Source organism: Danio rerio, chromosome 13 (assembly GCF_052040795.2).
Source record: "Danio rerio strain M-AB ecotype USA chromosome 13, GRCz13ab, whole genome shotgun sequence".
NCBI lineage: Eukaryota > Metazoa > Chordata > Actinopteri > Cypriniformes > Danionidae > Danio > Danio rerio.
Window position 1 is genome coordinate 31,570,047 of NC_141033.1, and position 27,454 is coordinate 31,597,500.

Consider the following 27,454-nt stretch of genomic DNA (forward strand, 5'->3'; position numbering starts at 1 on the left):
GTTGTTACAGGCACAGTTCAACCAAAAATGAAGAATCATCTTCACATCTTTTACTCATTTCATACTTTTATCTTTCTGCAGTTAAACACAAACGAGGATATTTAGAAAAATGTTGGAAAACGTTAACTATTGACTTCCATAGTATTAGTTTTTCTGGTAACACTTTACAATAATAGTACATGAATAATGATGTGTTAATATGTAAACTAAACATTACTTTATTATGAATTATTGATAAGTGAACGCATGTGCTAATCATGAACTAAATTTAACTACAACATGAGTCACGAGTTTATGTGTAAATAATAATTACCTTAATTACTTGTTAGTACATGATTGTTTGTTAATTAATTTATTAATTAGTTTCTGATTAATTTAACTATCATGAACTCATGATATGTTCATGTATAATTTTTTCCATGACTTTACTTGGAGGGGCACACCATCACCCATTCTTAACTATGAACTCCTTATGTACATCTGTCTAGTGTGTTTACACTGAATAACAATGGAAAGGTGTCCTGTCAACATCAACACGAACAGTTTACACACAGGAGTTTGAGTAGTTAAGGATGAGTTAATGGCAATGTGCCCCTCCAAGTAAAGTCATGACATAATTATACATTAACAGCTCATGAGTTTATGTTGGTTAATATTAACTGCAACCTAAATGTTAATTAATACATTAATTACTAACATGTACTAACAAGTAATTAAAGTAACCATTATTTACTGATGAACTCTTGTGACTCATGAGAGAGAGAGAGAGGGAGAGAGAGAGAGCATCTTTGTGTTTTTGTAGCTTTTTCATTTCATTTTATTTTGATATGATTCTCATCTTTTAGGCTGTAAAATAATTATAAATAAATAATTCATGGTTAGAATGTTTCTGTAATGCTATATATATATATATTATACAATGTTATCTCTGTGTTTATCTGAAAATAATTGGCCACCTGTTCAGCAACCAATCAGAATCAAGAATTCCACAGCTCTGTATTATAAGATAGATAGTGGTTTAGATAATTTACATCCAGCTGGTTATCCTAGAATAAACCCCGGATCAGGCCTTGACACTGTGAGGAGGGGTCTGAATCACCCTGGAGGACTTTATTTTGTGATTACAACTGGTTGGATGTACAACAAGTTGTAATCACAAAATGCTTAAAACACCATAAAAGAACAATTATCCTGACAAGAAGATGAAGACAACAACAATACTACAGTAATCCTACTGTAATACTGAAGTCCAGCGGTTTCAGTTTTAATATAAACTGAATCGCAAGATGGCAGTCTGCAATGCTTGAGGTGTAAGTTAATCCAGGCTGATCTCTTGAGCAAACGTAGCTATTTTACATTTTAGCAGTTTGGTGGCTAATTCGTAAAAATTTGTACGAGTTCAGTCGTACGAAAATATGCAGTTTTAAAAATGAGAGGTGGCACCCAACCCCACCCCTAAACCCAAAGGTCATAGGGCAATAAGCAAATCGTTCTAAATTGTATGAATAAGATTTGTATTAATTCATGCGAATTAGCCACTAAATCAAAAAGTTACGAATTACCGTGAGATGATGTTGGTTAATCAGCCCTTCTGGTGACTAAAAATAATATTAGAGAAAATTATATACAATTTTCATTCTTTTCCTTTACATTTAGTTTTAAATCTTTGTTCTTGTTTTAATAATTCTAATATGTAAACACTAAACTTTAACATAGTAAGCTGTTTTTACTGTATTTGACATTCTGTTTGTATAGCAGAGCCCAAACAGATTTATTTACTATGTTTTCAAGGCCAAAATAATTTATTGTTTGAAAAACTACAGTGGTAGAATATGAGGGGGGAAATTTGGTAGCTGAATAAAACAAATACTTTTATAAGATTAAAATGTAATAGTTTTACTGTCAAAATAAATGTTAGTTGTAGCCCTCCAAAATTTCTTTCTCAGGCAAATGCTGAATGTGAGACTGATGTATTCTTTATTCGTCTTTGTGTTTTTTGGGGATGGACAATTTGTCCTGGAGATTATTACCTAACGCACAGTCCTGAGGGAGAAAGCCATGTGGGCGGATGCTTTCTTAATAGCATTTTACTTTATCAGTGTTATAGCAATGTGCACACAGCATGTTTGCTTTTAGATTTAAAAATCAAAACTGATGGAAGCAAACATCAAGTATTGGAGTAAATTGGAATATCTTGCACCCCCTTTGGTTTAAATCCCATGAAATCTCAAGGTCCCAAAAGTAATTAGCGTCTCTGGCGGGATGGGGGTCTATAGGAACTCCCCTCTGAACCCCTTTGCCTCCACAGTATCCACCCTTAAGAACTGTTGTCATATCAGGTACACACAGAAAGCACATTTACAACAACCTGTCAAAATAAAAGTCTGGTGTCACTTAAATAAATTGTGATAGGAATATTTTAAACATTTAAGGTCTGTAACAATTAATATTTTGATATTGATCTGCAGATTTTATATTTTGATATCTGCTGTATTTTATTTGTTAATGAATACTCATGAATATAAACTGTAAATGAATATACATTGTAAATAAATTTATAGGATTTTATTATTTTTTAAATTTTGAACTGTACATACAAAAAAGTTATTGTTTGTTATTATTTCCTGTATCTGCCTTAGAGGCACCAGTTTTATAACATTTTTTTAGAATAATAAACAAAACCCAGAATAAAAAAATAAAATTGTATGAAATGTGTCAGGTAAATGCTTTTACAGAAAATACTGTCCAATACTGTCACTGTCCAAAATATGCAGGTTAGCAAGGTGGGAATGACAGAGTTTACATGCCCGAGGGGGAGCGTGGTGGCTGTCTTAGATAAGGAGGAAGCATCCCCTCATCTTCATGCAGGTCTGGTAAAACATGGCTGCAGGCCAGGTCAGGACACCCATTACCCATTAGAGGCATAAATCTTATCAAAAACCAAGCTGTCAAACGCCCATCAGCAGACATATCTGATGTTTTTGTGGCTGCCTGGTGAACCTTGTTGTCTACAGTCTGCATTCTGTCATGAGGTAATGTGGCCTGTAGGTCTGAGAAAAATAAAGTTTTTTTTTTTTTTTTTTTTTTTTTTTGCTCTGGGTTGCAGTTTGTTTCTTGTTTTTGTGTGTATAAAAAGAAGACTCTTCTTCTAGGTTCAGTATTATTTTGTGTTAGTTCCTTTTGATTGATGTCTGTTGATTGATGCTTAAATTTGAACATATACAGTTAAAGGCACAATTATTAGCTCTTCTGTGAAAATATTTTTTGTTTAAAAATATTTTCTATCTGAGGTTTAACAGACCAAGGACATTTTCACAAATATTTCCTATAACATTTTGACTTCTGAAAAAAGTATGCATTACTTTCAATTTGGCTGGAATAAAAGCTGTTTTACTTTTTTTAGATCAATATTAATAGCCTTCTTAAGATTTTTTTTTTTTCAAATGGCTACAGAACAAACTACTGTTGTTCAATGATTTGTCTACGAAACCTAAGTTGCCTAACCTAGTTAAGCCTTTAAATCACCTTAAAATACCCCTTTATATATTTATGGAGAGAGCAAAATACTTCCCTGGAGTTACATTTTTATTTATTTATTTTTTTTACAGTTTTTGTTTTCGTGTGTCCCCTTTTTCAGATCCCAAATTTCTCTTGCGAGTGCCATTCATGCCTGCTGTTCTCACATAAATCCACCAGAGGCCGATGTCCACTGACTGACCGGTATCCCCACCCTCCCCCTTCCCTAAATCCAACCAATTGTGTTTTAAAATGTACCGATTGACCCGCCCACCCACTTCCCTTAACTCAACCGCTGTGTTTTAAAAAGCAATCCAGAAAAAGAAAAGCTCCCTGATTTTTACCATGTTTTCAGATTTGACCACGTTCTCACCCTGTTATTTACTTGTTAATTTTATTATTTAGTTTTTGTCTTATCTTCTTTTCTAGAGCACTCTTCACCGGATTCGAACACTGTTGTCACGGTCAACTCTGCTCTGCGTCTCAAGTCCACCAATGTACATGTGGAGCTATCGGACAAACTGATAACAGTGGAAAAGCCATCCATACGGAGGTAAGTGGTCAGCTGGTAATCGAGAAAAGGAATGACGTCATACTGCTCTATAGCGGTCGTTTTAAAGATAAAATGTAGCCATATGTAGCTTTGCCTAATTGGCGATCTCCAAAAATGTATATAGGGCTATGTTTTCAGAATGAGCCTATATGTTGTTTGTTTGCTTTATTTATAGAGCACATTTAAAAACAACAGATGTTGACCAAAGTGCTTTACAAAACGACCAGCATACAAAATCTATACCTTTATATAAAAAATTTGCAAAATATATAAAACAGATTAAAATTAATTACAATTAAAGGCAAGAGACAGAAGGTGATTTTTTAGATGAGACTTAAAGAGCCCATATTATGGGTTTTTGAAAATTCCCCTCCATGTAGTGTGTAACACAGCTCTAAGTGAAGTGAAGTATCCAGCTAAGGCTTAAATCTGTTAGTGTACAGTGTTTAAAACTGTTGATTCATCTATAAAAGAGTCGACTCATAGTGCTTCAAACGAGTCGCCTTGATCACGATTCATTAGGTGTTTCGCCATGACGTACGAACGAAACCAAGTTATTCACGTGCACGCGCAAACCCGGGAGATTTCAAACCTGAGGCCCCGCCCTCTGACGCAGAAACCCAGACACACACATACACACACATACACACACCCACAAACACACACACACAAACATGCCGGTTGATTGAAGTCACACTGCAGATGGATATATTGAGTCTCTACCCAAAGATGAAACCTCAGCATTATAACCAAGCAGTTGGAAACTTCTGGAAGCTACATGCTACAAAGAATACTTCATCTGAGTTTGTTAAAGGAAGGATCAGTAAAGAGTAACTGATGGACGTCAGGATGGGTTTCTTCCATTTCTCAAGTGTAAGTACGTGCGGTTAAAGTTGTTGCCTCGTTTACTCTAGCTTGCAAATGTATTTAGTTGTGATTTGTTACTTGTAACCGCGTGTACTGTATCAGGTTAACTGGATATATTATCTTATCGCGTGCAAAGTCACGTTAAAAACGCGACGCGTGCTGTTTGTTTATGGAGCTCCGTGCTAGAGTTCTGCTCCCGCGATTTATTCGGAAATTTATTCCCGCGGCTGTCCCCGCGCCAGATTTCTGCGGCGCGGGAATAAATTTCCGAATAAATCGCGGGAGCGGTCGGTAACGGGTTTAATTTGGGACGGGAGCGGGCTGTCTAGCAATATCACGGATATTGCTATGTGAATTAGAAAGAGAGAGTCTGCTTGGTATGAGAGAGCGTATGAGAGAGAGCGAGAGAGAGAGAGAGAGCGAACGAACGAACGAGCTTTGTGCTGTGTGGCTGTCTGGACTGTATACTGGGTGATTTTTGGTTGTGTTCTCCGCTCTAGCGGGACCGGGCGCGGCGGGCAGAAAACGGAGCGGGTTCTCAGGCTAAAACCTGGCGGGTGCGGGCGGAAGCGGGAGCGTTGTCATCCGGAGGTGTGTGTGTGTTTTTGTGTGTGTGTGGTATGGCGAGTACACGGCTGTCTCCTTCGTTCGGTTATCCGTAGCACTATCCACTCGCCATAGTGTGGCAGCTAAAATCCACGCATACACTATCGAGCGTGTATGAACTGTGATTACTTTTTAAATTGCTGATTAGCTATTGGCCATTTCCCTCTCTGACTGAAGGCAGTCGACCAATCGCGACAGACTGTCATCGGTCCAATCAGCGCAGATTAGCTCCGCGCTAAGGAGGGGTTTGGGAACAAATGAATCACTGGACGATTCATACAGGAGTCGCTGGGATAATTAGGTAAAAATAAATGCAGATTATAAGACCATGAAAGTGTTTTTTGACCTTGCATGCATATTAGACTGTTGTTGGAGACTCTTACAACCAAGATATGACCCTATTTCATGTATAATATGGGCTCTTTAAAAGCACCAAGTGAAGAACATGACCGGATCTGTAAAGGCAGACCATTCCACAGTCGGGGGGGCTGCAGCAGAAAAAGCCCTGTCACCTCTTGATTTCAACCGCGTTTTGGGGACAACTAGCTGAAATGTGTTTTCAGACCTGATTGGCCTCAATGAAGTGTGCCAGTGAAGAAGCTCAGAAATGTAAGTCGGTGCCAGACCATTCAAACTTTTAAAAACTAGAAGCAATAATTTATATTGAATTCTAAATTGGACTGGGAGCCAGTGAAGAGACAATAAAACTGGTGAGATACTAGAGAATTTTTTTGTCCCAGTTAAAAGCCTAGCAGCTGCATTTTGAACCAGCTGCAGGCGTGCTATTGATGCCTGTAGTATTGAATACGTGTATAGTGCATAAACATTACATTAACATCATTATAGAAAAACCAAAAGAAATTAGTAATTAGAAATCTATTACTAAAACTATTTATGTTTAAAAATGTGTTGAAAAAATGTCTCCGCTAAACGGTACAGTACTTGGGATGTTTTTAAAAAATAATTAAAACTGCACATGAGGAGCAAATATTAGTTATTACAACTGTAAATGTATCCTTTACAATTTCTACTGTGAATTAAGGAATATTTCAACCCAAAAAAAAAAAGTGATGGTTTACATGCACCCCTCTTCTTCCAAACCTTCCAAAAACAGAGAAGAAGAGATTCTCGAGAATGTTGTAAACTGAAAGCCATTGACTTCTCAGTATTTCCCCATCTCTCAAGCTGTTTAAACTTGTTTTGAAATCATTAAAGTGATGTCAGATGTAACTTATTGCTAAATGCAGTCCTTTCTCAGTAGGAAACTATAAGTTTTTGTGTTTCCAGTTGGAATCTGATCTAAATGATTAACTGTACACACCCTACATCACAACTGTTCAGATCGTATTGTTTTTTTTAGATGGCACTCTTTCATTTTACAAAATATCCGCACTGGTTTCAGGGATGTTGCATTGGTATTGCAAATCCAATAGACAGCAAGAGAGTTTGCAATAGAGATGTTATCTTACAACATGACAACATGCTGTTCTGTTGGATTATTTTGTTTTATGAGGCAGGGGTAGAAACGCAGAAAGCTGGCATGTGTGGATTTATTTCATGCTGTCATTTCTTACTGTCTCCATGTTTTCAGTGTGAAGGCCAACCAGAGGACATTATATAAGTATATTGTCATTTTCCGCTCAATTTGCAACACAACCCAATTTCCGTAGTGACTTTCAGCATGTCTGATATGTTTGTTTTAAGTTTAATACAGACAAAACAAGCTGCGTAAAGTGTGATAAGAGCAGTCAGACTGAAACAAATTTCCAGTAATGCGATTTGAATAAGATATCAAACCATAAATGTATTAAATTTTCAAAAATGATAATTCATGTGCTGATCCTAAACCCATTTTCATCAGTGGTGTTGTCTTACCACAGTTTTTTAAAAAGCTGCAAAAGTGTGTATGGTAACAGGGAGTAGGAAAGAGATGAGGGACAACACAACAGCATCTTCAGAATCAGATGGTTAAAAGTGAAATCATCCTGCAAATGCAATTCCTAATCACACACAACATGTACTGTACACCCGCTTTTATACATTGTTTTGTAAGCTCACTGTACTTTACATAGACACACTGTAGCCAATATAATATGTAGGTCATTAAGCGTGTCTTGGAGGAGTGAAATATAAAAGTTGCAACATCGAACATGGGTGCCCCAGGGCTTTTGTTTTTGGACCATTTCTCTTCTCCAAACTGTACATTGCATAACTAGGATTGATCATTCAGAAACATGGCTTATCACTGCTATGATGATGACACTTTACTCTACCATTCATTCCAGCATGATGAACTGATAGCTGCTCAATTTTCTGCATGTCTGACAGACATTTCTTGCTGGATGAAAGATGATAACCTTCAACTCAACCTTAAAAGATAGAACTGCTTATGGTTCTCAGCGCTTCAACACAACTTCTCCATCCAGGTAGCCATATCAACCATTACTCCATCCAGGGTAGCTTGTCTGACCTCTCAAGCAACACTGATCCATAGTAGTCAGGGAGATTTTCATATTATTTTGTAACAAAAACTCTGGAGTACCAAATGTAGTGTATTAATGTCTTGTGAACATCTATTATTATTATGTTTTTGCCTTATTATATTAACACCTTTTATAAAATATTTCATTAATAATGAACGTAGCCCCATTTTTTCTCACCTCATAAATTGTATATACACTCACTGGCCACTTTCTTAGGTACAGCTGTCCAACTGCTCGTTAAAGCAAATTTTCCCAGTTAACCATCTCCAGGGTTTACAGATATAATACAGAGAAAATATCCAGTGAGCAGCAGTTCTGTGGGCGCAAATGCCTTGTTGATGCCATAGGTCAGAGGAGAATAGCCTGACTGAATCATGCTGATAGAAAGGCAACAGTAACTCTAATAACCACTGGTTACAATTGAGGTATGCAGAAGAGCATTTCTGAATGCACAACACATCCATCCTTAAGGAGGATGGGTGACAAAAGCAATGGGTGACAGTAGCAAAAGACCACTACCGTCAGGTAAGAACATGAAACTGACGCTACAATTGGCACAGGCTCATTAAAATTGGTCAATAGAAGTTTGGAAAAATGTTGCCTGGTCTGATGAGTCTCGATTTCTGCTGCGACATTTGGATGGTAGAGTCAAAATTTGGCGTCAACAACATGAAAGCATGGATCCATCCTGCCTTGAATCAACAGTTTAGGCTGGTGGTGGTGGTGTAATGGTTTGGGGGATATTTTTTGAGCCCACTAGTACCAATTGAGCATCGTGTCAATGTCACAGACTACATTGTTGCTGACCATGTACATCCCTTTATGATCACAGTGTACTTCCAGCAGGATAACGCGCCATGTCAAAAAGCATGTATCATCTCTGCCTGGTTTCTTGAACATGACAATGAGTTCACTGTACTCAAATGGCCTCCACAGTCACCAGTTCTCAATCTAATAGAGCACCGTTTGGATGTGGTGGAACAGGAGATTCGCATCATGGATGTGCAGCCTGCAAATCTGCAGTGATGCTATCATGTCAATATGTACCAAAATCTCTGAGGAATATTTCCAGTACCTTGTTGAACTTATGCCCCGAAGGATTAAGGCAGTTCTGAAGGCAAAAGGGGTCCAACCCTGGTACAAGTAAGGTATACCTAACAAAGTAGTCGTTGAGCGTATATTGCATACATGTAATTGTAGCACATTTTTAGGCTTTTGTCAATCGTATATTATAATGTTGAAAAAAGCACAGTCTTTAATTTATTGGTCCATTTGTTGAATTTAAGTTACATTTCATCTACATGCCAACTAATTCTGATTAGGTTATAAGTAGACTGTTTGATCGGGGTTAGGGTTAGTATAAGGTGACGTATAGTTGCAAAGATTCTTATAGTCAGTTTAATGTCTGTTAAAGGAGCATTATCAACAGATATTAAGCTGTCTAATAATACTCAAATGGACCATCAAAATGAAGTGTTACCAAAAGCACAAATGACAAGGCATGTGAAAAATCTCCAGGGTCTCAAAACTGTTAAACCTGAAAGATAAAATTTTAAAAAATTTGTAAAGTTTTCTCCTAATTGATATTTAATAGAAATGAAATAATGGTCACGTTTTTTTTCTATCATGTCGAAGACAAACACCTTTTTTAATATCTTTGAAAATATAGTTTAAATGTTAAGAGCCTTCAATGTTGTAGGTTTTATAAAAATCATCATCATTTATAAATATCAATCATGATAAAGGAAAACAGTGTTTAATAACAGTGCTTATACCCTAAACCAAATAATCCCAAATAAAAATGTTTGTGAGGATGATCAAATATTTATAATTTATGCTAACAAATATTTGTGCATATTTTCCTAAGTTAAGCTGCCATTAAAATCATTAAATATTTTATGTCTATAGAAGAATTTAAACACATGTTATACAGTAAAATATAAAAGAAATACATATACTGTTCATAATGATAATACCATATAAAAAATTCTGGGTTTTTTAAGCTCAAATTTGAGTAATATACTGTATGAGCTTTATATATTTCCAGCTTTATGGGCATGTTGTCCAACTAAATAAATAAATCAATAAAAATAGAACCATGAAATATCAGTGCAATGTTGCACTTTATTTATAACATGCTCTAAAAATGGGCTGTTGTTGTTGTTGTTGCTGTTTTTTATTTATTTTTTCTCAGATTTGGGTTACATTTTATTTTTTATCTAGTCTAACTCAAATTTGAGTAATTTATAGATAAAAAAAGAAGAAAAAAAAAAAAGAAACCCAAATCTGGCCAACAACAACCCATTTTCAGTGCATGATATAAAAACATACTACATTGCACTGATATTTCATGGTTTGAGTTTTATTTATTTATTTATTTAGTGTGACATCATGCCCAAAAAGCTGGCTTTGAAGTTATTGACGGACTGGGCATCTGCCTGTGGTTTTTGGATGTGGTGTCACTGTGCAGGTGGTGTGTTTTCGACCTCTTGTTCCTCCACCTGCCCATGTGTTTCAGCTCGTGAGTTACATCTCATCTACGGCTCCATCATTCCCCAGTTCCTCGTTCTTTTTCTTGACATGCCCTCGCTCTTGCTCCCCATATCCACTTTTTATTAACTCCATGTCACTTCCTGTCTTTTTGCTACATCCTTTCATCCCCATCAATATTCTTTGCTCTTTTCGTCTCTGTTTCCATAGAGATGCTTCATTGTCCTTTTGAGTGCAAAACACAGAAAGTCCTAAAGATCTCCTGCGCTGTTATTTTCCTTGGCTTTTCTCATCCATTGCGCTCTCTTTTCTCTATCCTCCCTCGTCCCCAAAGACTTTCTCTCCTTGCTCCTCCTCTCTCGTGCTTTCTTTTTCCATTTGCTCTTTTCTCTGTCAATGGACTGATTTCTTTTTATCCAGGAGCACAGCAAGATTAGGAGATATTGTATCATGGCCAAGACAGGCAAAGCCCTTTTCTGTCCCTGACATCTAATTAATGGTAATCCTTTAAGCTGCTGCTTGTAGAGCAGACCTCTTGGTCTCTGTCTCATTTGCAGTTACAGAAAAGAGAAAGGAGGAGTGTTTAGGGAGGGTTCGAACCTTCTGCCTGCTCAGCGTGTCTGCTCGCTCGACCTGTTTTGAGGTGTTCACAAGTGTTGCATGATAAGGTTGTGCCGTGCATTTGTTCTGTAAAAGTCCCAACAGGCAATTTGGATTTCCCTTTCTGCATCCATATTTCCATATTACGCAGTATGAAAAAAGTTAGGATGTCCAAATATTCATTATTCACGATAGCAGACATCTGTGCACGTTTTGTTAAACTGAGGAGCCGTTACATTACAGATCATTAAAATAAAACTAGAGAACATGCAATTTTTTAAAGTTTTGGTAGCATTTAAAAGTTTTACTGGATTGTTTACTGGAGGTTGGCTCATAGCAGTAAGGACTTTGGTTCATGTCACCGCTGAGCCAGGATGTGGGTTTTGCATGTTCTCCATGTGTTCATGTGGATTTCCTCTCTGTGCTCCAGTTACATCTACAGTCCAAAGATGGGGTAAAGGTGAATTTAATTAAGTAAATTGGATATAGTGTGTGTGTGTGTGTGTGTATGTGGGGTTTCCCAGCTCTGGGGTTGCATGAGTTAGGGCCTACACACACTATGCTATCCTAACCGTGCCCAGGCCCATTTCCTGGATCGTTTGAGAAGTGTTAGTGCTCTGAATCGGGCTCAGTTTACTTGGGCTTTGGTGCGGGTACGCTTGTGTGTCGGTGCAAAACGCGCCTAAGCTGAAACTGAAATCGAGACACGACTTTTAGGGCACTGTTTAATATGGATTTATTAATCATTCTTACCATTCAGTGAACGCAAACTGCCATAGTTTATGAAAAACGCAAACCCGTTACTGCACTACAGCTGCACTTTCAGCAAACCTCCTAATTCCAGCAGCACGATGACTTTACGATTGTTTATGAGTGTGGCTGATCTGTTCTGTGAAATATTGACTGTCACTGCATCCCAAATGACTAAAACAATAAAACTAGAGAAATCTCCACTGTGCTGAGCGAGAGCGCTTACTGAACAGCGCAGCATCGATGACGTAAGCGTGCCCAGGCCTGAATGTAATGTAAGTGCGGTCCGTCGGGGGAGATGTGAGGGGGGGCAAGCGTGCTTTGGCCCAGTTCAAGACAACTGTACATAGTGTGAGTATGCTTTCGTGTACTCTCCAGGCTGTTTTGTGGCAGGAAGAACATCAGCTTGTAAAACGTGCTGGAGTAATTGGGGGTTCATTATAATGTGGCGACCCTTAATAAAGATGGGAATAAGCTGAGGGAAAGGGAGGGAGTTAGTGAGGGAATATAAAGATCATCTCAGTGAACAGTTCTTATAAACAAACATTTTCCCTAATATATGATCATCTCAGTGAACAGTTCTAATAAACAAACATTTTCCCTAATATATTTCAACAATATGAATAAACAGTATTTCCTATAAAAAAACTTTGTAAATTAAAAAAATAAAAAAAGGTTTCAATAGATAATATTGTTTACAATAGTACAGCAAAATGTCAGGAAAGATTATTACAATTCAAAAGTACACTGAAAAATTATGTTTGCTGTTTGCTTAAATTACTTATTTAAAATGAGCTGAATCAACACAATTCTTCAGGGTTTTTCATGGCAACTTAATTGTAATGTTCAATCCACTTGAATTTAAAAAGATGAATAAGTTAACTTAATTCCTTCTTGTTGTCTCAATTCAATTCATCTTTATTGCTATAGCACTTTTACAATGTAGATTGTGTCAAAGCAGCTTAACATAGTAAATTTATAGTAAATTGAAACTGTGTCAGTCCAGTTTTGAGTTGAAGTTCAGTTTAGTTGAGTTCAGTGTGGTTTCAGTGTGGCTTTTTGTTGCTGAAAGTTCAAACACTGTAGAGCAAATACATCGATGCACAGCTCAACAAGACCCAAACCAAGTCTGCCAGTGATGACAGTGGTGAGGAACAAAACTTCACCAGTTGACGAAAGTGAAGGAAAAAAAAAAATCTTTGAGAGAAACCAGGCTTGAGAGAGACCTCCATTTCTTCTTTGGCCAGACTTCTTGTGCAGAGCTGCAGTCTAGGAGCTGGAGGCTGGAGAACACTGGATGTCCATCATGGAGAAACACATGTATGAGTAGGTGGGTGTTCAGGCTGGCCCACAGTATCAATGCAAAGACTCGTCTGTCACTGGGGTCTTTTGGGAATGGGTCTCACACGCTCTGCTCCTCTATGACCGCCACAGCATCTGCTCAGAATACGGCCTGATCCAGCATTATAGATGCCTCTAGAAGTCCTCTATGGTTGGCATCATCTTTTCACACACTCAAAAAAATTTATTTTTTACTTGTTCAAACTACTTATTTGAAATGAGCTGAAACAACACACTTCTTGAGATTTCATTGGGGCAACTTAATTTTTTCATGTTCAATCAACTTAAATTTGTTAAAGGTGTTAAGTTAACTTAATCAATTTGTGTTAGGACAACATGAAAATCTCTAGAAGCCTTTGGATGAGTATCCCCATGTGGAAACAAGGAACAAAGAATATAATTAGCGTAGCTGCTGTTCATAGTTTATTTAAACTAAGAGAATTATTTAAACTAAAGAGATATTAAATGTTAAGGCAAAATTGAAGTACAACTATGAATAACAATAGCAGTTATGTGAATAAACATGAAAAGCATATGATTATTTCTAACACAATGTCTGATGCACCAATACATGAGGAGTGTGTTCTACAGGTGGTTTGTCAAGCCCACTCACCTGCATGGTGCACACTCATGCATCATACTGTTATGTGATGCATTGTGTATGCTTTACTAAAAAGATAGGTCTTTAATCTAGCTTTAATCTAGATCTCAGTGAACATTTTTAAAACAAACAATACATTTTAACAATATTAAGAAATAATTTTCTCTATAAATACATATTCAAGTTTCATGGAACCACAGATGTCAACAAATAATATACAAATAGTGAAATATGATTACATTTTTCTTTCATTTTCCTTTCTTTTGCTTTTCCCTGTTTATCAGGGGTCAACACAGCAGAATGAACCACAAATTACTTGCAATTTTTTTTGTAAGCTAATACCCTTCCAGCCACAACCCAGCACTGAGAGTACAACCATCCATAGTGGGAAATGTAACATTTTTCTATTTAATTATATTTTAAATGTCATTTTAAGTAGTAACTACTTCAGTCTTCAGTGATTCGTGATCCTTCAGAAGTCATTCTAATATACTGCTAAAGACACATTACTCAAGGAATATGAGAAACAGTATGTCTTATTAACCCACATTTCAGCAGCAAACATCCTTCCTCAGTGCCATTTCATTTGATCAATTTAAAGCATTCTTGCTATATGGTGAGTTGAATTAATAATATTTCAAATTTCTGCAAGTAAGGCTGTGTTTCTGATATTAGCATGGATTTAAATATGTGTTTTGTGACAACTTGTATTCAGTTTCTTTAAGATCCTTCTTTCTTATTTCGTTATGCTCTACATGACTTTTGTGAGCGCGCTTAGCATGGCATACAAGCAGTTTTGAATGAACAATCCCATGTAATGCAGCTCATGGGAAATAGAAAGGGTGTGGAAGACAACTAATCTGTATTCTAATCTGTATGTTTTAGCACAACAAAGTGAAGTTTAAATACCTTGAATACAAAACATCTTATAATAATAACATGTTGGTCAATAGCTGGAGGTAAAATAGGTTTTTGTGGCTACACTACAAAAGCAATCAGATCAAATGTGTTTTCGACTGCCTCTGGAAGTAGAAAGTGGACAAGCTCAAAATGTTTTAGAGCCCATTATTCAATTGTAATAGGATTGATGAAACATTTCGTAACTGGTGATGTCAAGGTCATAGGTTCGATTCCCAAATAAAACAGGAGCTGGTCAAAATTGTACTTTCAAAAGCTTTTATCTGAAGTGATTTACCTCATATTCAATGTAAACAAAGAAAGCGGGGCACAGGTTGCAAATCCTCCCATTTAACTGAATTTAATTAAAGCGATTTAAATGATCACTTTCAGCCCACGTTCATTTGTAAAGCAGTAAAGTTCTGCAATAAAAACCCCTTCTCGCATTTGTCACAAACACTGTGAATAACTCTCCCATTTTAGATTCTCATTTAAACATGATTAACATGGAAATAGTCAAATTTACAACAGCAACCTTTCCGCTGAGTCCTGAAGGAATATTTCCTCCTGCTGTCCTTGATATTGTGTTGTTTTCTATTATTGCTTGTGCTTTGAAACCCTTGGCAACATCGCAGGGAGTAATTGTCCTCTCCAAAGATACAGTATAACAGCGAAATAGATTCAATTAAAAGTGAACAAAGAATGCCATCTGAATTGCATTTTTTCCGAGCCAGCAGTCCTTATCTGGGCAGTCTGTTGTTCCCTGGGCCGTGTTTTCCATCAATGTGTCTCCGTCCTTACCAGGACAAATCTATTAATGTTTGTTTGAGGTGTCTGGCCTGACTCTGTGCCACCTTCAGATGGAGGAAGACCACAGAGAGAGCCGACATCCACACACCTGCTGATGTCGAGAGTAGGAAAACCAGTATTTTTGTGTGTGTTTAGACGAGGCATGTTTTCACTCTTGAAAATAATTATAACACACCCACATGTTCAAACAAAATCCAGACTGCACCTCCTACAGAGCGGTGATTAATGCAACTTCCAAAATGTGTCTGAATCACACATTGGTGTGTGTGTTATTAGCTTCCGACATGCTTGCTTATGAATGGGCACATCCCGTTTGTTCAACGTCGCCTGTCCTGTCACTCCTACGCCTGTCGCGTGCGCCCATAAACCACAGTGTGCGACAATCAGGTGTGAGTGATTCTGTGTGAAGATGCAAAATATGATGACCACATTGAGAACGACTGACAATGAATCAGTGACCTACATTGGGCGTAGAGGACAGTAGCCATTCATTGGCCATATGTGCTCTGCTTGCTGGATGGGATCCACAGAGAGGATTTCAAGTGAGGAAAGTTCATTGGGGACGCTGGGTTTTATTATTCAATGATACAAATGGAGATTTGTGTCTGATCGCACCATATGTCTCTAGCACTGCTCTGTGGGTGTTTCAAGCTCAATCCTCCCATATGAAGGTGTTTATGTGGTGCTAAACTTGTGTTCTGTGATAAATTCAGTATTTGTTGCATAATTATGGCTACCACTGAACATAACTGTGAAAAAAAAATCCTACAACACTTTAAAATGGTTTGTATACTCTAGGTTTTACAAATCCAATTCATTAATAAACAAACAGACAAATAATAATCTTACAATAATTTCTTACATTTATATAGTGCTTTTGTAGACACTCAAAGCGCTTTACACAATGGGGGGAATCTCCTCATCCACCACCAGTGTGCACCATCTACCTGGATGACACGATGGCAGCCATATTGTGCCAGACCGCACTCCACACACCAGCTGATTGGTGGAGAGCAGACAGAGTGATGAAGCCAATTATCATATGAGGATTGTTGTGAAGTTATGGACTGAGCCCAGTGGGCAAATTTGGCTAGGATTCCGGGGTTAAACCCTACTCATTTTTCGAAGGACATCCTGGGATTTCGGTTTAACGTCTCATCCAAAAGACAGCACTCACAGTGTAGTACAGAGTCCCCATCAATATACTGGGGCATTAGGATCGACACAGACCACAGGTTAAGTGCCCCCTGCTTTCTCACTAACACCACTTCCGGCAGCAACCTAGCTTTCCCATGTGGTCTACCATCCAGGTACTGACCGGGCGCAACCCTGCTTAGCTTCAGTGGGCGACCATGTGAAAGTTGCATAAAGAAAAGTGCTAAATAATTATTCTAAATATAAAGTGCGTTACTGTGTATTTATTAGAATTGCAAAAACTCTGTTTTACATCTTATTAATTTAATTTTTATTCATTTACATTTACATCACTGATGTATAAACCAGTATTAACTTACATTTTATTTATTTATTTATTTTCTTTGTTTTTACAAATTATTTTAATTGATAAAACTGGTCAATTGACATTTATCAGACATAAAATGGACATTGTTTCAGGCTTATCTGTACTGTTTCTGTTTTTGCATATCAAACAACTGATTATATGCAGTGCCTTACAGGCATTAATTTATTTTTAATATTAATAAGTAAAAGTAAGTAAAAATGTGTATCAATCTAAGTAAACAAACAAACAGATAAATACTGCACTGTTCTAGTTAAATTTCTTTTCAACAAAATAATGTATATTTAAAAAAATGTTAATTTAACTGTTTTTTTTTACTGTTATTTATCTGTTTTATTTTTTTATTTACTGTTTTATTTTACTGTTAACCAGACCTGATTTTTTAAAATGATTTTTTTGCTATAAAAATGACTGATTTTGTGGTGGAACCTTGAAATCATATTATTTAACATATTAGCTAGTCTACTATGTTAGATGTGCAATCTGACACAATGAAAATGACAAATATCATAAAAATATTTTCATAAAACATTATAAAATAATCTTCTTTATTTTAGTCTTTTGTCAACACAAGAGCTAAAACAGATCTAAAACGGTAGAGGTTGAGACAAAGGAAGTAAAAAATAACTCTTATTTTTATCCATGATCTTACTTTTCTCAGATGTTATGTACCTCTAAAGACATGCGTTAGGGCTTCCCCTACCGTAAAACACCTAAAACACGGATTGCTGTAAAACTCATCAATGGCAGGGAAGTCAAGTCAAGTTTTATTTGTCACATACATAGTTATACAAAGTATGACCAGCAGTGAAATGTAGGTCAGGTCCACTCCAGAGATAGTGCAAGTGTAGATAAACAAAAAATTAAATATTAAGGAAAAAGAAGAAAAAGAAAAAGGGTGCAAAAAAAAAAATGTGCAAAAAATTATACAAGCTAATAAGAATTGCAGCAATATGATGTACTTATGAATTTGACTACTACAATGATAAATACGAAAAAATCACGTAATGTGTAACACCGGGTTAGAATTTAGTAGCCTGATGGCCTGGGGAAAGAAACTCCTCCTAAGTCTCTCAGTTTTTGCCATCAAGCTACGAAATCGTTTTGTAGATGGAAGCAAAGTGAATAGATAATTGTCAGGATGGTTTAAGTCCTTACAGATTTTAACAGCTCTATTCTTACAGCATTTAATATAGATGTCCTGCAAGGAGGGGAAAGCAGACCCAAAGATGCGCTCAGCTAAATGCACAACTCTTTGAAGTGCTTTGCGGTCTTGGTTTGAGCTGTTTCCATACCACACTGAGATACCTTGAGTCAGAACACTTTCTACGGTCCCTGAATAGAAAGTTTTCAGGATTGCTGGAGAGACCCTGAATTTCCTCAGCTGTCGCAGATGGTACAGCCTTTGCCTGGCTCTATTTACTTGCCTTTCAATGTGTGTCGTCCAAGTCAGGTTCTCAGAGATAATTACACCGAGATACTTGAAACTACTCACCCTCTCCACGGGGGTCCCACTGATCATAAGAGGAGTGTAGGGCTGCTGTTGTCTCCTCCTAAAGTCCATAATCAACTCCTTAGTTTTGTTCACATTCAGAAAAAGGAAATTGTCCTGGCACCATGATGTGAGCCTCTGAACCTCATCCAAGTACGCGGTCTCATCATTATTGGAGATGAGGCCCAAAACCACAGTATCAGCGTTTTCTCTTGTTAACTGCAGAAAAAGAGTTAAACTAAAAGATTTATCGATTTTACGCACACCATAATACCAGCCATACATGTAAAGCACAAATAATGTCATTCAATTTGGTCACGTTCACTGGGTTGCTGTTTTGTTTAAGCTGTTTACTGTTCTGTTTGTTCTATTGCCCTGGTTTATTTGCTCAAACATTCTTTTGCAGTCTGAAGCACGTCTAACGCACATTTGTGCCACAGGATGTGTAATTGCATCTTTACATTGACTTCACATGTAAATCCCTCACGCTTCATCCATGTTTGCTTACTGCACAGGCTGCAAAACAATTTTACCCACTTCCATCTAATGTATTGATTATAAGGGCACAGGTGAGATGTAATTTTTCAAAAGACACTCAAATACATCACATGCGCTGTGTATGCAATGTCTATAAGTCATGTAAAACAAAAAATTGCAACTGAAATAAATATAATTTGATTATATGGTTTGGAATTGGATGTTTTATGAGATTATTTATCTTTTTTGCGATTATTTTGTGTTTAATTAAGAATTTTACAGGATTCTAAAAATTTGTGACTTTTTGTTGATTTTGCGTTGGATATAGTGATTTTTTTGTGCAGAATCACAAAATAGGTGGTCTGGTTAACTAATAACTAATGCATATTTCTAGAAATAAGTAAATCTAAATGTTTAATTCAGTTTGTGGCCATAAGATCAAAATAATTATCAGCTTATCTGTACTGACTGAAGTTCAATATCCGCTTGTTAAGTGTGACGTCATGCAAAGCGGCTTCTGGGTCCAAGCACTCTATCAAACTGTATGGAGAGACTCATCAAATGGTAATAATAAACATTTGCAAAGCCATGTGATACTTTTGAAAATCACGATCGCAATATATTGGCCAAAAAGTGATTTTTTATAAATTGTTAAAAAATGTGGTATTTGTGTTGCAGTATGGTTGTGTACACCATGATTTTAAATAAAATTCACTTTAATGCTTTATATGACTAACATAAACAAATATTTTCTCAATTCAAATGAGTAGCGGCTTGAACCTGGAAACAGTATTTTTATACATCACCGATACGTCACAACTTAGCAAGCAGATAGTACAAGTCATTTCAGATAGTTTTATCTCTTTAAATATTTAAAAGTTTTGCAGACAAATAGAAAAGTGAAGTTAATGCACATCTAAGTCAAGTATGTGTTTTTAAATCAACTGCATTGCCAGACTCTATTTGCTTGAATTGTTAATGCCTTTCTAAATAAAAGGTGCAAGACATTCCTTTGGCAGTGTGGAAATCGGCATTATGCCACAAAGGCTGTTCGCTAAATTAATTTCAACTCAGAGCATTACTCTAACCCCAACATCACAGTAAAGAACTGCAGAAGTATGTGTTCACAGACACACATCAACACCACAGCCAGCAAACTGACAGACGCTGATGGTCCCTGTGGAGTCCTGCTGCCTTCAAGCACACGTGAGGGCAGGGCCAGGGACCGGAGCAGCCAGCTGCAGTTAGGAAAAGCTTTTTTTGTGCACCGTTGCTCACGACACATTTCAAATTAACCTTGCTTGCTTCACAAGCCCTTCCGCCGGGAGCTCCATCAGAGCTGCTCACTGCTGGACAATGCTCTATTAGAGGCATATCTCTCCATTCTTCTGTTCAATCACCCGACGGCTCCTCCGCTGTGATCGAGCCCTGCCAGACAAACTGAGATTAAAGAGCTGGAGATGCACCTTTGTGTTTATATTAGAATCCAATTCAATGAGACAGAAAAAGGCCAGAGGAAAATAACTTAAAGCTGCAGTCTCTACTTTCTTATCATTATTTTGCTTAAAAAAATACTCAGAATGTCGGCGCAATAGCCTAGTGGTTAGCGCGCCGACATATGGTGCAATAGCACGTCAGGGTGTTGTGAGTTCGAATCCTGGCTCGAGGACATTTCCCTACCCTACCCCCTCTTTCTCTCCCACTTCGCTTCCTGTCTCAAAACTGTCCTATCCAAAAAAGGCCCAAAATAAATCTAAAAAAAAAAAATTACTCAGAATCTATTTTTCTGTGCACTTTCAAAAACTAACTAGGGTGGTACCTTTTCAAAATCAAATTAAAGTACCATGCTTGTACCTATGAGATATGCATTCGTACTGTACCCAAAATGTACTATTTAAAGTTTTAGGTACTATGTATATGTTTTTGGTCTATGTCTGACACTTTAAGAACAGAACCTTCAGAATATCCTTACCTTAGCATTATTAATATTACAAAGCTTGTAATGATGTTTTCTGATTTGACTGGTGCTATGTTTACATGGAAATATGAGATTGCCCTTGTTTGTCTTTACGTCATTGTGTTACGTCTATATAGAGTACAGAGGAATCCTGGCTAGAATACTAATTAAAAGTGCCATATACTGCATTGGTTTAGTAAGTTAAATTGTTCTCTGATATCTACATAGAAGGTTTATAGCTTTGGTAAGTTAAAAAAATCTCCAGAAATGGTTTTATATGCACATTTATTACTCCATAAAATACCCATAGAATCAGAAGGTCCATGATTGACCATATGTGGCTTACTGTCGTGAATATTAATGAGCTCCACTCAGCTCCACTTGCAGCTCTTGCAGACAAACAGAGGTACGTTGAACATGTACATGTACGTTGAACACGGACAAATATAAACCCAATCAGAGTAATGTTAACCTATTTTGCTCACCAGATCTGTTGTGGATAAATGCTAAATTATATTTAAACTTGATAGAGATGTATGGCTTTGTATTTTGAAGCTATAGTCAAAAAATACAGCCAGGAATTGTTATCAACCTCGACATGAGCATGAATTTTGAGCAGGCTGTTTGTTGAAACAAACGTATCAAATTTCACAATAAACACAGTAAATTAACAAAAAACTTAACTAAACATACCTTATGCCTCTTCAGAGTGGAGATGAATAAATGTATAATCTGTCAATTTTGCATCTTGAGGTGATATTGAAACATGTCTCGTTGCCCAGTAATGCACAGTAAACAATTTGGCGCTCACATTTTCAAAATAAAAGTCCCACATACATAGTGAGTGAAATTTACGCTTAAAAATAACTCAGTGTGTAAATGTATCACATGATATCAGAACTTGATGACATGGCTGCTCATCAGGTCCGGATACACTCATGGGATTTACATGAGACCTAGGATACAGTGTCTGAGGCTCACGGTATGCCCATTTCCATAGAATGATCTTTTATTGATCTACTATGCCCTGGTATGCCCAGATTTTCATTATAGGGCACCTTCAAGGTATAAGGATTATACTAAATTAGAAACACTATATCACATGTTAGGATCATTTATGACCTTTTCTCACCACAATTAGAGCAAATTCCTTACTAGAATGGCCACAGCGGTCATATAAATAAATCATACTTTACCAAATTAAATAATTTTTTGTCATATTCATATTCTAAGCTTCTACTGAAATTCTAGAATTAAACTCAGAATCAAATGTGAGTTTTCATATTTTATGAAGTCATTATCCTAAAAAAAAAAATTTGTAATTTAGTCTATCATTTTTGTAGGAGTTACTAGACTGATCTCACTTTGTTTGGCAAGCGAGATAATATTTTACCACAATAAAAATTTAAAGTAAAGTTATGTTTTTGCTAATAGAAAGTTATGTTGTCATTAGCAGAAAGGTATTAGGAAATGGCTACATAATTCCTGCTCTCCACAAATGTAGACGGGGGTACGTATCCACAATGAGCCTGTGTTGGAAATAAAGGTATACATATTCAAAGGCACAAGAAAGAGAAGTAAAAGCTGAAATGCATGTGGTGAGATGAAAATTAGATCATATAAATATGATGAACTCTCATTTTAATAAAATAACAATGTTAGAATGAAATATTCAAATATTTAGGAAGTCAGGGTACTAAAGTTGTATGGGTTTATACTGTATTGTATGTATTAATACTGTATTTTATTACATTAAATTACAAAACATAAAAAACGGTCAAACTAACTGCCCCAGGAATTCTAGTGTTAAACGTATGAATATATAGTACGTAATGAATATTAGAGATTAGAGTGTAGAGCAGGGGTTCCCAAACCTTTTCATATGTGGGGGCAAAACCAAATATAATGGACTGCCGTGGACTAAAGATAAATATACCAAACTAATTTAAATTAAAGTTGTCATGGGTAATTTCCTAGTTTATTTCCTAATATTTAAAAGTAAATAGAAAACATCCTTTAAATCATATTATTTAATGCAGTGTAACTTTATATTAATTATAACTTACTGCAATAAAAACAGATACAATCACATTTATGACACAGTGGAATTTAATGCTGAATGCACTAGTCAAGCAGAATCCGCCTTTGCCTTGATTTGCTCACCAAAGTCTCTGCATTGTCCTCAGTTGGGTGACAGTATGTACATTTTAAACTAAACAGCATTTAAATTAAAACATTTAATTTCAGTTAGTTTTTTTATGTAGCCTAACAATAAAACAAACAAATAAAAAGTTAAATTCAATTTAAAATGACACTCTCTAAACCATTCCCATCATTCCCCCCTCTTCTCAGATAAGATGGTGGGCCAAATCAAAGGTTGCATGAGCCAACTTTGGCCCTAGTTTTGGCATCTCTGGTGTAGAGATACAAACCTAAAAGTGATGATCGTAGACACTAAAATATGGAGTTCCACAATGCTGAAAACAAAGTAAAACAATAATAATTGGCATGTTTTGACGTGATATGAGCTAAGCAAATGTTATATTTAAACACCATTGGTAGCGCAATGTATTGCAATGCTTTTTCTCAGTTGGTCAGGATAAAAATGGCAGACTTTTTTTTTCTTATTTGAGCACAACAGAATGTAGAATCTGTGATTGTGAGGTACATTGTCAACATTGACAGCCACACATTCACCTCCAAACAGATTCACCCACTTTGAGGAGCCATGCCGATATACTCTACAACTCGTATAAATATGATCATTCCACAAACAACTGCACTTTCAGGTTTTAAACAGAGATGGAGACAAAGAGGCTAAGCCTACTGACTGCAGCTTTAAATATATGAAAAATGAAAAAAGCAAGTCTCTGTTTCCCCATCAGTTTTATTTTTACATCCTTGGATTTTTTTTCTCCTCCCCTCTTCACTCCTCATCCCTCTTGGTAGTTTCTTTTCTCCTCCTTGTTTGTTGTCTTTTTACACCACACAGCGTTGAAGAGACTAAAAATATATGTGTTTGCTGGTGAACGGTCCCAATAGGATGCCCTGCTGTGAAACAGGATGTGTACAATGATCAAATAAAAGCCCAGATTGGCGGCAGCAGCTATTTAAGCGCTTTGCTTGAGTGAATAATACAATCAGCGGATTATCGATTTATAACCTGGAATAAAATGGTACATAAATTGGACTAATCTCATTAAAGTTTAATCTAACACCCTTTATGAAAATTGACTTATCTGGAGTGATTACTTTAATGGATTGTTATGATCTGATGGCTGACAGTGTTTAGGGAGCACGAGGAGGTTCTGAAAGACATAATAAATTGTAAGAAGGAAAGGATGAAATGACAGATGCGGTGTGTTAAAGTGTATCTGGCTTTGACAAAAGTAATGTAATGTAACGTGTATTTATAATGTAATGTGTATTTATATATAGCGCATGCCTTGTGAAAAAGTATCTGTTTTTGTATGAATATTCCATTGAGTTAGGAATGGGCTATATACACATAATTGTATTAATGATAACTAAAAGAAAAATCGTTTTTACTATCACATTTACATTTGTTGTTTAATATTTCATATATGCCTTGTAAACATGTATGTAGTTACTTATGTTCATTATAATCTTGAATATGATTAAAATCGAAACGATATTAGAACAATATTAGTGTTTTACTTCTTTATTTTTTCCTTTAAATTAGAATGTATACCAGTTATATAATATTATATTATATTATATTATATTATATTATATTATATTATATTATATTATATTATATTATATTATATTATATTATATTATATTATAGCAAAGTCAGACCATGCAGATTAAACAGATTTTAGCATTATATGTAGAGTATTTGATGTTTATGTTTTTAGAAATTTGTTTCTGTAAAATAAGACTTAAATAGAATTTAATAATTCTTAATCAATGCTAATTTTTGTTTATGTATTCATACAGTTCATGTATTTATACAATGTATTTATGTAATTATTTCCATCATGGGAATAAATATAATGTTAGACTGACTGTGAAATAAATGTTTTAAATGTTAACAGTTTCATTACTCTTTTTCTATTTAATTTTCTGTTTGGCTGTTTCTCAATACGCATTCTTCAGCGATCTTGCGTCCTTTTGTTCTCATGTAAAGTCATCATCAACCGCCAAAAATTTCAGTTCCAATTCTCAAGACTGCAAGAATGGTGGACACGGGGAAGAACCCAGATGCGTTCTTGATGTTGAGGATGCATTAATGCAGACTTGAGCACAGAAGTCGCTTGGGAAGTCCCAAAAGTCAATGCGGCTGTATAAAGCAGGTGGAAATGGATGTATTTTAGATTTATTATTGAAGTTCATTCATTCTTTAGTTTCCCTTTGGCTTAATCTCTATTTTAGATGTTGCCACAGTGGAATGAACTACCAACTATTCCATCATATGTTTCACACAGCAGATGTCATTCCAGCTGCAAACCAGTACTGGGAAATATTAAAGTTTAGTGATAAATCTTAATAATCTCAGGAGTTTCCCTAAATTAGACAAAAAGTAAACATTAACATGAAAACCTTACTAAAGGCATAAACTCATTAAGGGTGTTTATTTGCTGAATTTCAAATAAAAATGTGTTTTATTTGTAATGTGGAAAGTATATTTATAAGGTTTTTGTACATGTTATAAGAATAAAATGGGGGAAAAACAATAAATCGTTGTATGAATGCTGTAATATTCAAATAATTTTCTGCTAAAAATGTGTGAAGGTCATGTGACCATCAGGATGATAGCAGCATCTCATTTCTCACAGGACACATTCTCTCTTCTTGCTGACTCCCGAATTCCTTCCTCTGAGGTAACTTGGCAAGACCAGTCTCCACCAGAGAACAGGAGTCCATTCTCTGTGTTTTTGGAATTAAGAAACAGCCTTTGTTATTCAATTATTTGCAAGCTTTCCGAATAAGCTATTCACCACCGTTTGCACATCCCCTGTGTCAGACCTCAAAATCACTCTCTCGAATGAAAGACTGAAGTACAGATGGAAAAGGAAGTGACATTCGGCTGACATTTGGTGGCTTACTGGCATTTTACAAGAAGATAAGTGAGAGAAAGCTTCACTTCTTCACAGCTGCGTTTAAGACATTCAGGAATCCCACAAAAAAAGCTTCAGTCGGGCCACTTTTATCCTGAGGCACGTGCACTAATCTTGCAAACACAAGCATATAGCCATTACTCTGCCATTCTCTCTCATTCGAGCTGTCAAAATCTTCAAAGTTGTCATGTTTCTTTCCGCTTGCAGTGGAAATGGAGAACACCATGTATCCCCTCTTGTCACGGTGACCCTGATCATAAACTCATGTTTGCCGCTCTTGAAAGTCTGAAAAGACTGAATTCCATTGAGGCAAAGAAACAAACTTTTCATCAAGTTTTGCTCAAGATAGTCTCTCTCCTCTTCACCCGATACGCTTGTTCCTTTTTCTTTCTTTTATCAATTAATTTACATTTTTGCCCAATCTTTGGCTTGCATCATGATGGGATCTGTTGGAGTGTGGCCACCCTTGCAAATATTTTAAATAGTTGTGTGCATGTCAGTTTGCAGTAATATTAAAAGACCACAACATGTGGTCAATTAAATTACTTTTAATGCTTTTTTGTTCCCAAAATTTTTTCTGCACATTTCAATCTGTTACATTTTAAATGTGTGTTTTTAGGTTTGTGGGCTGCTTAAATGGGATGTAAATTTTAGTAATTTCAAATGGTACTTTTTCAGAATCAGTCATGCATACAAAGCTGCATGTTTTGCACAGATTTGGCTGTAAGATTGAGTGTAATAAGAAAACAATCTACACACAAGAATGAATTGTGTACTAGAGTTTAAAAGAAAACAATCTTTCCCTGAACAAATCTTTAAATTCTCCAAATTTCTACAATATATAAGGACTACATGGATTGTTTTATCATTATATTATATTTAAATATAAATGGTCACTTAGAGTGAAGGCCTCTCGTCGGGTCTGAAAGCCTACTGTTAATTTGTTATCATTTATTTAAAAAAGAAAAATACACTTGAAAACACTATGAGTCAAAGTAAAACTGAAACATACCAGCACAAGATTTTATCTGGCAAATATTTGTTCTTATCCAACAAAATATTATGGCTTTGTTAGAGTTGAAATTTAATGTCACCCACAGACATATCACGCTTTTTTTTTTTTTTTTGGTTTTGTTAATTTATAAACACTTTAGGTGAAACATAATGTAGGCATTTTTATTTTATCATTATTCTGTTAATTTTATAGATGTAATTTTAGTCTTGTGGTATTAATGTTCATTAAATATAAACAATCAACTTTTTGGTTTTAAGATAAGTTCACAAGCATCAGTTGCTGTTTAAGAAACTAACCATAATTAACAACCGTAACTTTTTGGAGACCTCGATCATGCGAGGTCCCCCCACAGTATGGCCGCACATCTAATGTACTGCCCAGCACACAAAAAAAAAT

General features: G+C 36.1%; 1 protein-coding gene across 3 annotated transcripts in view; it reads left to right on the forward strand.

Annotated features, from left to right (window-relative positions):
• Positions 1-27,454, forward strand: part of LOC147834222 (uncharacterized) — a 204,824-nt gene that overhangs the window by 106,303 nt on the left and 71,067 nt on the right. For all 3 annotated transcript variants that reach the window (XM_087279495.1, XM_087279493.1, XM_087279494.1), the window contains exon 3: positions 3,946-4,069. In XM_087279495.1, the coding sequence (XP_087135621.1) occupies positions 3,946-4,069 (124 nt within the window). The remainder of the gene's footprint in view (positions 1-3,945; positions 4,070-27,454) is intronic.